The sequence below is a fragment of the Dendropsophus ebraccatus genome, chromosome 8 (assembly GCF_027789765.1).
Source record: "Dendropsophus ebraccatus isolate aDenEbr1 chromosome 8, aDenEbr1.pat, whole genome shotgun sequence".
NCBI lineage: Eukaryota > Metazoa > Chordata > Amphibia > Anura > Hylidae > Dendropsophus > Dendropsophus ebraccatus.
In genome coordinates, this window is record NC_091461.1 from 8864339 (window position 1) to 8881953 (window position 17615).

Sequence of the window (17615 nt, forward strand, 5' to 3'; positions counted from 1 at the left end):
ATTACGGTTTTATATCACAATAAACCTCTAAACCGCCCTACCCCCCACTAACATGTTCAGCACAACAGCATGTTCTCGGCTCACTTAAATGATACTGATAAATCTGTAAAAATAAACGTCGTCTATATAGCGGGTCATAGATTTTTTTTAGGCATAAACTAGATCGCATTCTTGCTGATGTGCAATTTCTGCACACGCATATACCGTCCAACAACTGCAAAGTATTGTCCTACTGCAAGTGCTGATTGGGGAACCTTGATCTAGAACACTTCCCCTTCCTGTACGGGATTGACTGATATAACCAGGGCTGGACGAGCAGATCCAAATAAATATATACACAAGTTATTGATATCAAAATAACACATGATCCTCTAGGGCAGCAGTTAAAGACAACCAATCATGAGGATTAAGGGTTAGAATAATGATGTTCTGAAGAATACTACAGTATTTCCTACCATATAAACTGATGTTTGCTGTTGCCTCCGTCTCCCCAAAAACATAGTTTTATTCCTTCCCGCTCTGTATGCAAATCAGCTCTAACTTGTCATGTAGGTGGCGTCTCTCCCTCTACTAGTCATGGTTCCTGGGTAGTAGTCCCTCCCCCTGAGCTGTAGCCCCGCCTCTGAATGATGTAGCAGGGTCGTAGCCTGGGACTCACACCCAGAGAGGCGGGGTAACATTGCGGAGGGGAGTGATTACAATACAGGATCCGTGACTAGGTAATGGAGAGATGCCACCCAGTTGACTAGTTAGCACTATATAGCACGGGAAGGAACTACTTTTCGCAGAGACTGAAGCAAGGGCAAACAAGTAGTTTATAAAGTAGGAAACAGTGCAGCTTTAAAGTAACTTGGCACCCTAAATCCTCAAGATTGGTTCCCCTTAATATCTTCACAGGGAAACCCCCAAACTATGACACCCATATAGCCAGAATGACCAGATACGTGTCTGAAAGTCTAAAATAATGTTCCAAAAGTGGATCGGTGTGGTCCCCATTATACAAGGAATGTTCGGTCAGCCGAGTACAGAAGGATTTCTAAGAAGTCTTGGCTACTGTAGATTTACGGCATGAAATTAAACCGAGAAAGAGAGGTGAAGACTGGAGAAAGACGCAAGTCACAAACCACATTGACCGCAGCTTAAAACCGATCAGACCGCCTCTGTGCAACACACAGAAGGGAGGGTGTGAGGCGGCCATTGCTGGTGATAGGTGGAGGCCCAGAGAGCGGCTCGCACTATTGTGCCCCAGATCTCGCACACTTAGAAGAACTGTAAATGTTGTTTTTCCTCCAGGTGTCAGCGCGCTCATTCATGTTAAACTCCTAATTTATTACTATTGCTGGGGATTTAAGTAAAGCTTCATTCCCTCCGCTGCCAAAAACTAATAGCAGAAGCAGAAGTGCCATCTGATTTATACGCTCAGCAGCCGGGCCAAAAATAAAAGGAGCTGGCTGCTGGGGGAAGGCGGGTGCAGGCGGACCCGGGGCAGCTCACAAGGTGAGGAGAGGAGCTGTCAGGACCCTCCGCGTATCAACCGTTACACTGTATCCATAACCAGAACGCTACACGTTACATTAAAGGAACACTCCGCAGAATAGGGGAATCCCGTTGTAATTGTGCACAAGAGAATCCCTGGGAATCTCCTAAATTCCTGGATTACAGTAGCGTCACTCACACTGAAGCGCTAAGCCAAGAATTACATCTCTAAAGGGGGAGGGGTTATGCTAATTTGCATTACACAATTATTCCCAAGATTCTTGTATGGGTTGGATGGATCTCTACATTACAGCTACTATACAGAACATGTTACAAAAATCCCTCCTAGTGCTGACATCACTCCCATCAGCGGGAATCACAAGCTATATTATACAGCGGACAGGACTGAGAATTCAGGTTGTAGAGATCAAGAAAACTACAGGTAGCGACAGTACTGAAATGAGATGGTTCAATAAGCTAATATAGTATTTAGGGTCCTATACCTGCAGGTTCCATAACATCCATACAGAAAACGGTGCCCCTAGTGGTGAATCTAAGCTACTGATTTTACATTTACTGGTACCAAGATTTGCACAATTCTCTCCATCCTCCCCCTTCCTTGCCAGAGCCTGCTTTTTTGTTTTTTAAATAAAACCCACTTGCATTTCTTCTGATTGGTGAGTGCTCGATTATTTTTGCTCATATATTCATAACTACTATAGTACTGCTCTTATACAAAAGAATAAAACTACTATAATACTGCTCCCTTTATACAGGAATATAACTACTATAATACTGCTCCTATATACAAGAATATAACTACTATAATACTGCTCCTATATACAAGAATATAACTACTATAATACTGCTCCTATATACAGGAATATAACTACTATAATACTGCCTCCTATATACAGGAATATACTACTATAATACTGCTCCTATATACAGGAATATAACTACTATAATACTGCCCCTATATACAGGAATATAACTACTATAATACTGCTCCTATATACAGGAATATAACTACTATAATACTGCTCCTATATACAGGAATATAACTACTACAATACTGCCCCCTATGTACAAGAATATAACTACTATAATACTGCTCCTATATACAGGAATATAACTACTATAATACTGCCCCTATATACAGGAATATAACTACTATAATACTGCTCCTATATACAGGAATATAACTACTATAATACTGCTCCCTATATACAGGAATATAACTACTATAATACTGCCCCTATATACAGGAATATAACTACTATAATAATGCTCCTATATACAGGAATATAACTACTATAATAATGCTCCTATATACAGGAATATAACTACTATAATACTTGCTCCTATATACAGTAATATAACTACTATAATACTGCTCCTATATACAGGAATATAACTACTATAATACTGCTCCTATATACAAGAATATAACTACTATAATACTGCTCCTATATACAAGAATATAACTACTATAATACTGCCCCCTACGTACAAGTACAAGTCTATCTAGTGGCAATCATAAGGCACTGCATGTATATATTGTGTACCACACTCCAGGGTGACCACTCCTTCTCTGTATACTCATCCTCACATGTTCTCACACTCTCACAGCCGCCATGATTACAGTAAACCTGAGGTCAGGACCATGAACCACATGCGACCTTCTTCTCCATCAGTCATACATGACAAAGGACGCCGTGTTGCAGGAGATTATCCCCCTTCCTATCTATCTATCTGCAATATGACACATAGATACAGTAAACATTGCACTAGACCGACGGATTACATGTCAAAACTCATTCATCCACTTGAAGCAATAACTTTCTACGGTAACATGGCTGCTCCAGAACATTCCAATTAGAAGGCGCATTACAGAGCCTGGCCACCAGGACTGCCGTTCCTGCATCTGGTGGACATCATGCTAACAAAGTTGCAGGCAGGCGCTGGACTCTCACTATTCCTGCATGACAATTTCCTCCACCTTAAGCGGTACAATAATGAGAATGTGCAGCTGACCCCGCGGACCCCGGCCTCCTCGCCAGCCAGCTCTGCACCTTGGGCACCACGGCGATCTCTCCCCCTCTCTCCGTCTCTCTGGCCGCGGGCGGCTCGGTAATTAGAGTGCCTTATTGCAATTATTTCAATGTCAGAAGCCTAACACGTTAAAAATGCCCAAGGTTCATCAGAGAAACCTTCAAAAGCGTCTCTCCTCCGGCTGAGCAGGGTTCTAGATCTGCCGATCGGCTGGAGAGGATGTGACTTCGTTTTCGGCGAAATTTTAATGATTGGCGCGGACTCCTCAGTCCACGGGCCCCCGAGCTGGTCATTAAAAGGCAGGAAATGCCCGCACCCACAGTCATTACCACTTAATTATGGATGGTGTTTGTAGTCAAGGCCGTCGCCTTTATGGGAAAATTTTCTAACAAGAAGGAGCTTGTGTTCCTCCAGGTTTAGTATCCGATCACCTGCTGCAGAGATATTTGGCCAGCAGCAGATTTGCATTATAATAGGGTCATTCTTTTCTCGGCATCTCATGGAGAAAGCACTTGGCAGTGGGGAGCGAGCACAAGGTAATGACTTGTGAGGGGCATAGCGGCACAGCCCCCGCACCCAACAATGGGGTCAGGCCGAAACAAAAACACCGGCAGACAAGCAGTATGCCCCGATCTCCGGCTAAGACGTAACAAGCACCTCGCACCCTCCGCTCCCTCTAAATAATACAGATGTCTATGAAACCCGCTTCACAGCTCGCTCTTTAGACGCCAAGACGTGTCAGACGAGATGACAGAGAGAGAAAAACTCCACTATTCCCGTGTTTATCCCTGACAACTATTTTCCCACGCCTGCACATGGGTGTCAGTCCCTCCGTGTCAGAGGCATGTGACCACTAAGCTCCTCCCACAGAGTAAGGATGGGTTCACACTGCGTTGAACGTATCCGTTTTTACATGATTACTTTTACCGGACCAACATAGCCTTGTTTATGTGTGCACAGAAAAAAAAGTAAAAAAAAAACTACGTTTTGATCCGTTCTTTCTTTTTATGGCAGTCTATGGACAAAACTTATCCAAACAGATTGCACATAATTGTATACGTTTTTGCATCTGTCGTCCGCCCCCCCCCCCCCCCCCAATAAAAAGTAAACCTTAGACCGGACTCAGGTGTGCAATGGATTTTGTGCAGCCATTGCAGGAGGGCACTTGTCCAGGATGGTTGGGAGCTACAGCATGCATATTATCCATCTCTGTGATGTTGCATGACTTAATTTTCTTTTACTAAACCCTGTTCTTTAATTCTAATCTGTTTCTATTTTCTGACTGTAATTTTTTTTATTTCACTGTTCTTAACAGCATTTAGTGACATGCTTTACAGCAAGACTCATGGACATAGATGACAATAGACAGACTCTGTCCCCATGAGAAGAATGTGAAATATTACTGAGCACGCTCTGTGACCTGTGCAGAGGTCATTCCCCAGGGAGCTGCTATTGTCTCCTCTATCTACTGGTGTCACATGACGCTGCAATGCTGTACAGATCACTTTACAGCAGCCTCCTCTTATCACCACAGACACAATAGGAAGTCTCAGCTTAGATTTAACCCCTGGGGTTGAGAATGAAAACTGCAAGATATCAGGATTATTTTATAATATAGATAGAAAAATGGGAAATTAGATATAAATATCACCAAAAATTCTTAGAAAAAACCCCTGCAAAATCAAGGCTTATTTTCGGGGCAAGAAAAAATTTATTCTATCATTGCTATATAGTGAGATTTCCTCTAATGACGACATCACACTGACCGTGCTTACATCACACTTGAATCTATGCTGTATGGTCACGGGTGACAACCTCAGAAGTTCTTCTATGAACCAACACTAATAATATATTCTAAAAATCCAACACAAAAGTCTGATGAAGAGGATGATGACTTACAATGTGACCTGGAGATGGAGACCTGGCGTCCTTCATTGCTTGTCGACTCTGCACATCCAAGAGCGGCCATTTCATCTGTAAGTACTGGATGGGAGAAGAAGGAGATGTCAGTATAATGATGCAATGGTGTAATGGAAAGAATAGAGACTGAGAAGAACTCCAAGCATCTCAGAAGACCAGATCCAGGCAGTCATTTCTCATCATGTCCCCGCACACACCCAGACATCATTCATCATCATCATAATGGCTACCATAGCTATAGCATATGGATGTATCACTATACCGAGAACACTACATGCAGAACATAGTCCACACATTTATTACTATTTAAAGGACATCGACCCTGTACATATCATGTCTCTACAGACAGGTCATTTACTCTGCATATATCCCTACAGATGTATCACTGTCCCTGCAAGTATCCCTACAGCTGTATTACTGTCCCTGCATGTATCCCTACAGATGTATCACTGTCCCTGCAAGTATCCCTACAGAAATATCACTGTCCCTGCATGTATCCCTACAGATGTATCACTGTCCCTGCATGTATCCCTACAGAAGTATCACTGTCCCTGCATGCATCCCTACAGATAGATGACTGTCCCTGCATGTATCCCTACAGATGTATCACTGTCCCTGCAAGTATCCCTACAGCTGTATTACTGTCCCTGCATGTATCCCTACAGATGTATCACTGTCCCTGCCTGTATCCCTACAGATGTATCACTGTCCCTGCATGTCTCCCTACAGATGTATCACTGTCCCTGCATGTATCCCTACAGATGTATCACTGTCCCCGCATGTATCCCTACAGATAGATGACGGTCCCTGCAAGTATCCCTACAGATGTATCATTGTCCCTGCATGTATCCCTAAAGATGTATCACTGTCCCTGCAAGTATCCCCACAGCTGTATTACTGTCCCTGCATGCATCCCTACAGATAGATGACTGTCCCTGCATGTATCCATACAGATGTATCACTGTCCCTGCAAGTATCCCTACAGCTGTATTACTGTCCTTGCATGTATCCCTACAGATGTATCACTGTCCTTGCAAGTATCCCTACAGCTGTATTACTGTCCCTGCATGTCTCCCTACAGATGTATCACTGTCCCTGCCTGTATCCCTACAGATGTATCACTGTCCCTGCATATATCCCTACAGATGTATCACTGTCCCTGCATATATCCCTACAGATGTATCACTGTCCCTGCATTTATCCCTACAGATGTATCACTGTCCCTGCATGTATCCTTACAGATGTATCACTGTCCCTGCATGTATCCCTATAGATAAATGACTGTCCCTGCATGTATCCCTACAGATAGATAACTGTCCCTGCATGTATCCCTACAGATGTATCACTGTCCCTGCATGTATCCCGACAGATGTATCACTGTCCCTGCATGTATCCCTACAGATCTATCACTGTCCCCGCATGTATCCCTACAGATAGATGACTGTCCCTGCATGTATCCCTACAGATGTATCACTGTCCCTGCATGTATCCCTACAGATGTATCACTGTCCCTGCATGTATCCCTACAAATGTATCACTGTCCCCGCATGTATCCCTACAGATAGATGACTGTCCCTGCATGTATCCCTACAGATAGATGACTGTCCCTGCATGTATCCCTACAGAAGTATCACTGTCCCTGCATGCATCCCTACAGATAGATGACTGTCCCTGCATATATCCCTACAGATGTATCACTGTGTCTGCATATATCCCTACAGATGTATCACTTTCCCTGCATATATCCCTACAGATGTATCACTTTCCCTGCATATATCCCTACAGATGTATCACTGTCCCCGCATGAATACCTACAGATGTATCGCTGTCCTTGCATGTATCCCTACAGATAGATGACTGTCCCTGCATGTATCCCTACAGATAGATGACTGTCCCTGTATATATCTTTACAGATAAAGACTGTCCCTGCATATACCCCTGTAAATGACTGTCCCTGAAAAAATCCCTACAGAAAGATGACTGTCCCTGGATATATCCCTACAGATGTATCACTGTCCCTGCATGTATCCCTACAGATGTATCACTTCCCTGCATGTCTCTACAGATAGATAACTGTCCCTGTATGTATCCCTACAGATAGATGGCTGTCCCTGCATATATCCTTACAGATAAAGACTGTCCCTGCATATATCCCTGTAGATGACTGTCCCTGAAAAAATCCCTACAGAAAGATGACTGTCCCTAGATATATCCCTACAGATGTATCACTGTCCCTGCATGTATCCCTACAGATAATGACTGTCCCTGCATATCTCTACAGATAAATGACTGTCCCTGCATGTATCCCTACAGATAGATGACTGACCCTGCATATATCCCTACAGATAGATGACTGTCCCTGCAAGTATCCCTACGGATAATGACTGTGCCTGGATATATCCCTATAGATGACTGTCCCTGCATGTATCCCTACAGATGTATCATTGTCCCTGCATGTATCCATACAGAAAGATGACTTTCCCTGCAAGTATCCCTTCAGATAATGACTGTCCCTGCATATATGCCTCTAGATAGATCATTGTCCCTGTGTGTATCCCTATAGACCATTGCCCTTCTATGCAGTATGTGGTCCTTACAGACAGACCATTGTCCCTGTATAAGCCATGTTGTCCCTACATATAGCCTGTTATAGCCGCAGCCTGTCAGTGAGTTCCTGGGTGCCGGCCTGTAGGAATAGGCTGTACGTCCCTCCTCTGTATAACATTCAGCCCATCAAGGCGATTTCTTTAGGAATCTGTTGCTGGGGATCAGTGCGGCTGGGGATCAGTGCGGCTGGGGATCAGTGCGGCTGGGGATCAGTGCGGCTGGGGATTAGGCACTCAGAGGTGTCCTGTGGAGGGTGTGATTGTAATCTGTCGCCCGGCGGTGCGGGTCACTCCAGCAGTGGAGGTGCTCAGGAGACGTCTGGCCTGAAGTCTGCAGGTCCACAAGTGACGCTGCCCGGAATATAATATACAGGCGGTAGTTTGTAATTCTTACTCTACATAAAAGCTTCATTGTCTGCCAAATCCAATCTCCACAGGCTACCTGAACCGCAGATTTTTACGAGTCTACATTTCAGCGCTCAGAGTCTACAACATGCATAATTTTCAATTACATTAAGACAGAACAGGATCATTGCCTATATAACATTACGGGTTGGCGGATATGAGACTCAGCCCTACTGCCGTGAGAGCTAAATGAATCCAGATGCCACAGAAAAGCCCATGGTGTTCAGGAGAGGCAAATACTTTCAGTAAATGTCAGTGCCCCCCGCCGCTCTGCCTCTGCTGCACCTCAGCCGCAGTGTGACACGCACATACACCGCCACACTCCGCTGTCACACTCCATCACACATCTACTGGGTATACAACATGGGGCAAAGAACCCGTCATACAACTGTCAGCAACCAATATGATCAATACTGTCCCCTCCTAAAATACTCTGCGCTGCTGAGGACTCTGCTCCTCCAACTAATACCAAACACTCCTATCCTGAAATACTCTGCGCTGCTGGAGAGACTCAGCTCCTCCAACTAATACCACACACTCCTCTCCTGAGATACTCTGTGCTGCTGGGGGGAATCTGCTCCTCCAACTTATACCACACACTCCTCTCCTGAGATACTCTGTGCTGCTGGGGGGAATCTGCTCCTCCAACTAATACCACACACTCCTCTCCTGAGATACTCTGTGCTGCTGGGAGAATCTGCTCCTCCAACTAATACCACACACTCCTATCCTGAAATACTCTGTTCTGCTGAGGACTCTGCTCCTCCAACTAATACCACACACTCCTCTCCTGAGATACTCTGTGCTGCTGGGAGAATCTGCTCCTCCAACTAATACCACACACTCCTCTCCTGAGATACTCTGTGCTGCTGGAGAAACTCAGCTCCTCCAACTAACACCACACACTCCTCTCCTGAGATACTCTGTGCTGCTGGGGGGACACTGCATCTTCCACAGAGGTCACACACTCCTCTCCTGATATACTCTGTGCTGCTGTTAGACTCTACTCCTTCTATTGTCTCACACTCACATCATAGCCCCTGCCATATTTAACTGGTGGCAGAAAGTGCCAGAGATTTGTAATTTACTCTTATAAAAAAAAAAATCAAAGTCTTCCTGTAGTTATCAGCTGCTGTATGTCCTGCAGGAAGTGTTTTTTTTTTAGACTGGAGAGCAGGAGATGTTTTCTATGGGGATTTGCTGCTGCTCTGGACAGTTCCTGACATGGACAGAGGTGGCAGCAGAGAGCACTGGAACATAAACACCACTTTCTGCAGGACATACAGCAGCTGATAAGTACTGGTAGAATGGAGATTTTTTAATAGAAGCAAATTACAAATCTCTGGCAGTTTCTGGCACTAATTGATTTGAAAGAAAAAAATGTTGGTGAACAATCCCTTTAACAGCCCTCTTCGCAGAATATCCTATTCCCACAAGTTTTATTAAACATGTGAAATCCAATAAATCTCTATTTAATAAGAGAGTGAATTCCCCTTTAAATCCTCGGCGTATCGGGGACTATTCAGCAGAAACACATAATTACAGCCGTCAGACAGCCACGAATGTGCATTCCGACGTATTGTGCGCAAGAATGCGGCTCTTCAGGGTGAGGCCACCAAACACCTTTCTGGAGGATCTGATTTCACTAGTAATTGTGCAGGGACGACATGTGCAGCTCGGCTCCCACACCCTGAGTCTGTGGATCCGTGTGGATACTGAAGCCAGATGTATGGGGAGGAGGGGGGGGAGACACGGCCTGGACGAGTTTAGTCCATCCCCAGTGTTCAGTCCCTTCATTGCCCCCTCCCGTGTTCAGTCCCTTCATTGCCCCCTCCCGTGTTCAGTCCCTTCATTGCCCCCCCAGTGTTCAGTCCCTTCATTGCCCCCCCCCCGTGTTCAGTCCCTTCATTGCCCCCCCCCCAGTGTTCAGTCCCTTCATTGCCCCCGCCCGTGTTCAGTCCCTTCATTGCCCCCCCAGTGTTCAGTCCCTTCATTGCCCCCCCAGTGTTCAGTCCCTTCATTGCCCCCTCCCGTGTTCAGTCCCTTCATGGCCCCCCCAGTGTTCAGTCCCTTCATTGCCCCCCCCGTGTTCAGTCCCTTCATTGCCCCCCCCCCAGTGTTCAGTCCCTTCATTGCCCCCCCAGTGTTCAGTCCCTTCATTGCCCCCCCAGTGTTCAGTCCCTTCATTGCCCCCTCCCGTGTTCAGTCCCTCCATTGCCCCCCCCCCCCCAGTGTTCAGTCCCTTCATTGCCCCCCTCCCAGTGTTCAGTCCCTTCATTGCCCCCCCTCCCAGTGTTCAGTCCCTTCATTGCCCCCCCCAGTGTTCAGTCCCTTCATTGCCCCCTCCCGTGTTCAGTCCCTTCATTGCCCCCCCAGTGTTCAGTCCCTTCATTGCCCCCTCCCCCCAGTGTTCAGTCCCTTCATTGCCCCCCCCCAGTGTTCAGTCCCTCCATTGCCCCCTCCCCCCAGTGTTCAGTCCCTTCATTGCCCCCCCAGTGTTTAGTCCCTTCATTGCCCCCCCCAGTGTTCAGTCCCTTCATTGCCCCCCCAGTGTTGAGTCCCTTCATTGCCCCCCCCAGTGTTTAGTCCCTTCATTGCCCCCCCCCAGTGTTCAGTCCCTTCATTGCCCCCCCCCAGTGTTCAGTCCCTTCATTGCCCCCCCCAGTGTTCAGTCCCTTCATTGCCCCCCCTCCCAGTGTTCAGTCCCTTCATTGCCCCCCTCCCAGTGTTCAGTCCCTTCATTGCCCCCCCATTGTTCAGTCCCTTCATTGCCCCCCCCCAGTGTTCAGTCCCTTCATTGCCCCCCCCAGTGTTTAGTCCCTTCATTGCCCCCCCCCAGTGTTTAGTCCCTTCATTGCCCCCCCCCAGTGTTCAGTCCCTTCATTGCCCCCCCCCCAGTGTTCAGTCCCTTCATTGCCCCCCCCCCAGTGTTCAGTCCCTTCATTGCCCCCCCCCCCCCAGTGTTCAGTCCCTTCATTGCCCCAGGGCTCCTCGCCACAAGACTTGTAAAGAACAAATGATGACTGACATACGGCGACTTCTAACAGACGGACACGAGAGAGGCTGATGGATACAATACTAATAAAGTGTTTACCCAGATCTGAACCGGAAGCACCGGGCCACTCGGATACATTATATACTTGGCATCGCAACAAAGAACCAAACACATAGAAGATAGAGCGACATATAAACAATTCACCATTACAGGGGAGAAGACGACGACTGAAGCTTACTGCTCGACGGACAATCCCTCTAATAACCGAAAGCCTATGAGATTACAGATAACCTGGTGACAGACAAGGTGCAGCGGGACTAGAGAAATCACACTCGTATTCTTCCAGCATTGCCGTGTGTAAATTTGCTGTGACCCCTAGAGGGGTCAGAAAAAGCACAAACAGCACCACTGGTATTACAGTTCAGCTCCATACACTTCAATGGAACTGAGCTGAGAAGAAGAAGGATCCTGTTTCTATGCCTGGAAAACCCCTTTAAAGGGATATTCCACTCAAACATAACTTTTGATATGTTGCTGCCCATGATGAGACTAACAATTCCTTCCATACTTGTTATTATCTATTCAGTCTCCTTCCCCCAATTCTCAGCTGTTGCTTTCTGCTGAAGACACAAAAATCTGCGTGTAAGGCTTTCTCCTCCTTCTCCCCTCTCCCTTCTGAGACGGCTGATGTATACAAGTCCCTGACAGGCTGTATCTGCAACATTGTAGCTTCTTTGTAATGCTGGGAGGATTAATCACATTGAGTTTATCAGCAACTTGACATCAGAATAATCCTCCCAGCATTACAAAGAAGCCACAGTGTTGCAGATACAGCCTGCCAGGAACTTGTTTACATCAGCCGTCTCAGAAGGGAGGGGGAGAAAGAGAGAAACGCTCAATAAGGAGTGGAAAATAAGTGGCTGCTATTTGTAGGAAGAAAAAAAGGATGGGGCAATGAAATCCTACGCTGAGCACCACCATATATATGAGATGGTCAATGGGCTGACTACAACCATCGGCAAACGTTCTTCTAAGGCCAGGATGGGGAACCTTCGGCCCTCCAGCTTTGGCTCTCCAGGCATGATGGGAGTTGTAGTTCTGCAGCAGCTGGAGGGCAGAAGGTTCCCCATCCCTGGTGTAAGGAGTCCAGCCACCTGATGCCCACCCCTATTCTCCTTGTAGTCTTCTAGCTGAGGGTGCAGGGATGGAGGACGCGGAGGGGGAGGAGGAGGTTCTTGGGTGTGAAGTGCCGATCAGTTATGACATTAAACTACTGCAGGCTGAGGAGGACGGAGCGGATTAAGAGGCGACCATTAAGCTTTCCACTGGCATCTCACTCAGCACTGCCGGTATGTGGAATTCTTCCTGGGTCACAGGGATTCCTGACATTACTGGGACGAGAACTGGGCACATGTGCTTCCCGCTGCAGCTGCTGCCAGGCAACCGGCTAATAACATGCCAGGGCTCTTAATGCCAGGGCCGGGGGGAAGCGCCCTGACCCTCCAGCAATAATAATAACAGGCAGGAGGCTCCACTTGCGCTTTTAAGGTTGAGCTGTTTTTAGACATTTGCTTAGTAAGAATCTAGTAACTAACATTAGCTGACGGGGCGTGTGCAGCGCCTCTCCCTTCCTTATTTATTTCTGAATAGATGCAATGTACCTAAGATTAAAAAAAATAATAAAATGACGTTTGGAAAAAAAAAACATGTATACAGCAGCACTACAGTTCTATATGTCTCCATGGTTACAGACTACAAGCAAACAGGGTGTAGTCTGAACCAGCAGTCATTGGTTATTCTATATTCTATTGTAAATGTGGATACAGCCTGCATTCCGCCATCTATAACATGCTTTTATGAAACATTGTGGATTATCAAGCAGGTTTTTGTGTCAGCTATGAGCAGTTAGGCTGTATTCACACATACACAGTTTTGTTGTTTTACTTTGTTGTTGTTTATTTTAACCTTATTAGTTATGTGTTCTTTGTAACATTGTAAAACTGATTGTCTAGTATTTGCCATTACCAGACTTCATCATGTGATCAGCATTACCAGGCTTCATCTTGTGATCAGAATCACCGGGCTTCATCATGTGATCAGCATTACCAGGCTTCATCATGTGATCAGCATTACCAGGCTTCATCTTGTGATCAGAATCACCGGGCTTCATCATGTGATCAGCATTACCAGGCTTCATCATGTGGTCAGCATTACCAGGCTTCATCATGTGATCAGCATTACCAGGCTACATCATGTGATCAGCATTACCAGGCTCCATCATGTGATCAGCATTACCAGGCTTCATCATGTGATCAGAATCACCGGGCTTCATCATGTGATCAGCATTTCCAGGCTTCATCATGTGATCAGCATTACCAGGCTTCATTGCAGATGTTTTTCTTGTCATAAATATATGATGAAGCCTGGTAATGCTGATCACATACCAAAGTCCACCAATACTGAGCACAAGGGTGAGCACACTGAAGAGTGAGTGACTTAACACTAGGGGCCAATATAACAATAGAGTACTAAGTATGTCACTACATGGAAAGTTTTTTTGATAGAGAGTAAATTGGTAACATGTATATGCCGGTGTGTTCTGACTTTTAAGGTGTAAAATAATTTGTGGAATAAATCTTATAATAATATAAGAGATACTCAAGAGAAAAAAAATATTTTCGAATCAACTGATCTCAGAAAGTTATACAGATTTGTAAATTATTTCTATTTAAAACTCTCAAGTCGTCCAGTACTTATCATCTGCTGTATGTCCTGCAGGAAGTGGTGTATTCTTTCCAGTCTGACACAGTGCTCTCTGCTGCCACCTCTGTCCATGTCAGGAACTGTCCAGAGCAGCAGAGGTTTTCTATGGGGATTTGCTGCTGCTTTGGACAGTTCCTGACATGGACAGAGGTGGCAGCAGAGAGCACTGTGTCAGACTGGAGAGAATACTCCACTTCCTGCAGGATATAAGTACTGCAAGACCAGAGATTATTTTTACCACTAATTTACAAATCTGTATAACTTTCTGACTCAAGTTGATAAGAAAAAAAAAATTCTTAAGAGTACACCTTAAAGCAACTAGATATTAGAGTGTAACCTCTTGGGTCAGCCCAGTCTTAGAGAGTATATATATGTATTAATACTGTATACTTTCCCTGCTGCACTCTACTGTACCAGTATCTTGTTTTTTTTCCCTTCCCTTTATCCCCACTCTGGTTATCGAAGGGTTAAACAGGGTCAAAAAAAGAGGGCGAAAAGAGGGATCGACAGCTCGATGAGCCGGAGGCGATTTAAAGGCAGGAGAGTAAATCTTGGGAGATGGGGAGGCCTGAGGTTTTAGAGCCTTAGGCCAAATGCATGGTCGTTACTGCGCTGCGGAGCCTCCGAGAGTCAGCAGCCGGGTGCCGCCATGTCCTGTGATTCCTCCACAAACATCACAACAAGTCAGGGTGGATCCCCCCCTAATGAGAGGCGGGCAGGAGCGTGCCGAGCCGCTGTACCCCCCATCCCCCAGGTTTCAGCCCAGATTTCATGTTCACACGTTTGATGTTTCTCTGTGTAACAAGAAGATTCAGTAGTAACGGACAGATATGTATCCGAGCCGACAGATATGTATCCAAGCCGCGTCCGGGATCTGAGAGGCCGACCAGAACGAAAAACACATAATTACAAATTACTTGATTGCATAAATATCGATCCCAAGAAGGGAACATTTATCTGAGCAAGATGCCTCATAACTGAGCACTGCATATCAGGAGATCAGCAGAAGTGCGAGTGCAGCTCTGGGGCACCAACAAGTCATGAAAAGAGGTCCACCCCCACTCGTACACAGAACACCTGAGCTGATACCTGACACCTATAAAGAATACTAGGGAAATCCTCAAACTAGGACCTGCTGGTGGTCCCTGAGGACTGGAGCCGGGGGGGGACACATAAAAAGGCAACAAAAGGATATACAGAGCTATACAATGTGGCTAATAATAGTAGCAGACACATTTATTCATCTTTTTCTGCCATTTTTATTGCATATTTTGCTTTTTTTTTGCGCAGGGCGTAACATTTTCTGCATCATTAATGAAACAGTTTGCGCTATTTTTGAGCAGTTAACACCAACTGCGCTATTGTAGAAACTTTTTGCTCGGAGGGGGTGGGTTAGATCATCGGCTGATCGTTGATATAGGTTTGGTACTATTTTCGTCCGGCGCCGACCGCACACCGCTACGTGTAATAGCGGTGCGCGGCCGATGACTGATGATATGCATTACCTATCCACGTTCCAGGGCTGCTGCTGCGGTCTTCTTCTCCCCGGATCCTGCGCGCTCTAGCTTCAGAGTGGCCTGTCAGCTGACAGGCCGCCCGGCCAATCACACGTGGAGAAGAAGACCGCAGCAGCAGCCCTGGCACGTGGATAGGTATTGTATATAGTTAAGCAAGGGCTGCAAGGAAATCGGTAACGAGCAACAATCTAGCGATCTTGCTGCTCGTTTACAGGTATTATCGGGCCCCCATCTGCCCGTGTAATACCACCAAAAGGGTGCCTTCACACGTACCGTATCGCTGCGTTTTTAATGCTGCGTTTTTATCGTGTTTTTAACACTGCGTTTTTATCGCTGCGTTTGTTGTGTTTTTGCTGCGTTTTTTACATGCGCGTTTTGATTTTCACATGATTTTCATGAGAAAATCAAAACTCGCATGTAAAAATCGCACCAAAAACGCAGCGATAAAAACGCAGCGATACGGTACGTGTGAAGCTACCCTTAGGATAGCTTTTATTTTAGACAGATTTATCAAGTGCAATGTTTTTTTTTGTGCAAGAAGATTGCGCGACAGTCATACCCAGGCGTAGGTTTCCTGGCCAATGTTTAAGCTAAAGAAACTGCCCTAAAAAGTGTGCAAACAATAAATAGGCCCTGGAGTCGAGGCTGTAGAGCTCACAGAGCATTGTCTACACTGGATACAGCTGGGAGCAGGACTAGCTATGTACAATGTATCAGTCTGGAGCTCACAGAGCATTGTCTACACTGGATACAGCTGGGAGCAGGACTAGCTATGTACAATGTATCAGTCTGGAGCTCACAGAGCATTGTCTACACTGGATACAGCTGGGAGCAGGACTAGCTATGTACAATGTATCAGTCTAGAGCTCACAGAGCATTGTCTACACTGGATACAGCTGAGAGCAGGACTAGCTATGTACAATGTATCAGTCTGGAGCTCACAGAGCATTGTCTACACTGGATACAGCTGAGAGCAGGACTAGCTATGTACAATGTATCAGTCTGGAGCTCACAGAGCATTGTCTACACTGGATACAGCTGAGAGCAGGACTAGCTATGTACAATGTATCAGTATGGAGCTCACAGAGCATTGTCTACACTGGATACAGCTAAGAGCAGGACTAGCTATGTACAATGTATCAGTCTGGAGCTCACAGAGCATTGTCTACACTGGATACAGCTGAGAGCAGGACTAGCTATGTACAATGTATCAGTCTGGAGCTCACAGAGCATTGTCTACACTGGATACAGCTGAGAGCAGGACTAGCTATGTACAATGTATCAGTCTGGAGCTCACAGAGCATTGTCTACACTGGATACAGCTGAGAGCAGGACTAGGCCGACTAGCTATGTACAATGTATCAGTCTGGAGCTCACAGAGCATTGTCTATGTTGGATACAGCTGAGAGCAGGACTAGCTATGTACAATGTATCAGTCTGGAGCTCACAGAGCATTGTCTACACTGGATACAGCTGAGAGCAGGACTAGCTATGTACAATGTATCAGTCTGGAGCTCACAGAGCATTGTCTACACTGGTTACAGCTGAGGGCAGCACTAGCTATGTACAATGTATCAGTCTGGAGCTCACAGAGTATTGTCTACTCTGGATACAGCAAGGGGGCAGGACTAGCTATGTACAATGTATCAGTCTGGAGCTCACAGAGCATTGTCTACACTGGATACAGCTGAGAGCAGGACTAGCTATGTACAATGTATCAGTCTGGAGCTCACAGAGCATTGTCTACACTGGTTACAGCTGGGAGCAGGACTAGCTATGTACAATGTATCAGTCTGGAGCTCACAGAGCATTGTCTACACTGGATACAGCTGAGAGCAGGACTAGCTATGTACAATGTATCAGTCTGGAGCTCACAGA

General features: G+C 45.9%; 1 protein-coding gene across 10 annotated transcripts in view; it reads right to left on the reverse strand.

Moving 5' to 3' along the window:
• TCF7L2 (transcription factor 7 like 2) overlaps window positions 1–17615 on the reverse strand; it is a 178960-nt gene that overhangs the window by 74636 nt on the left and 86709 nt on the right. For all 10 annotated transcript variants that reach the window (XM_069979772.1, XM_069979773.1, XM_069979770.1 and 7 more), the window contains one exon: window positions 5431–5514. In XM_069979772.1, coding sequence (XP_069835873.1) covers window positions 5431–5514 — 84 coding nt within the window. The remainder of the gene's footprint in view (window positions 1–5430; window positions 5515–17615) is intronic.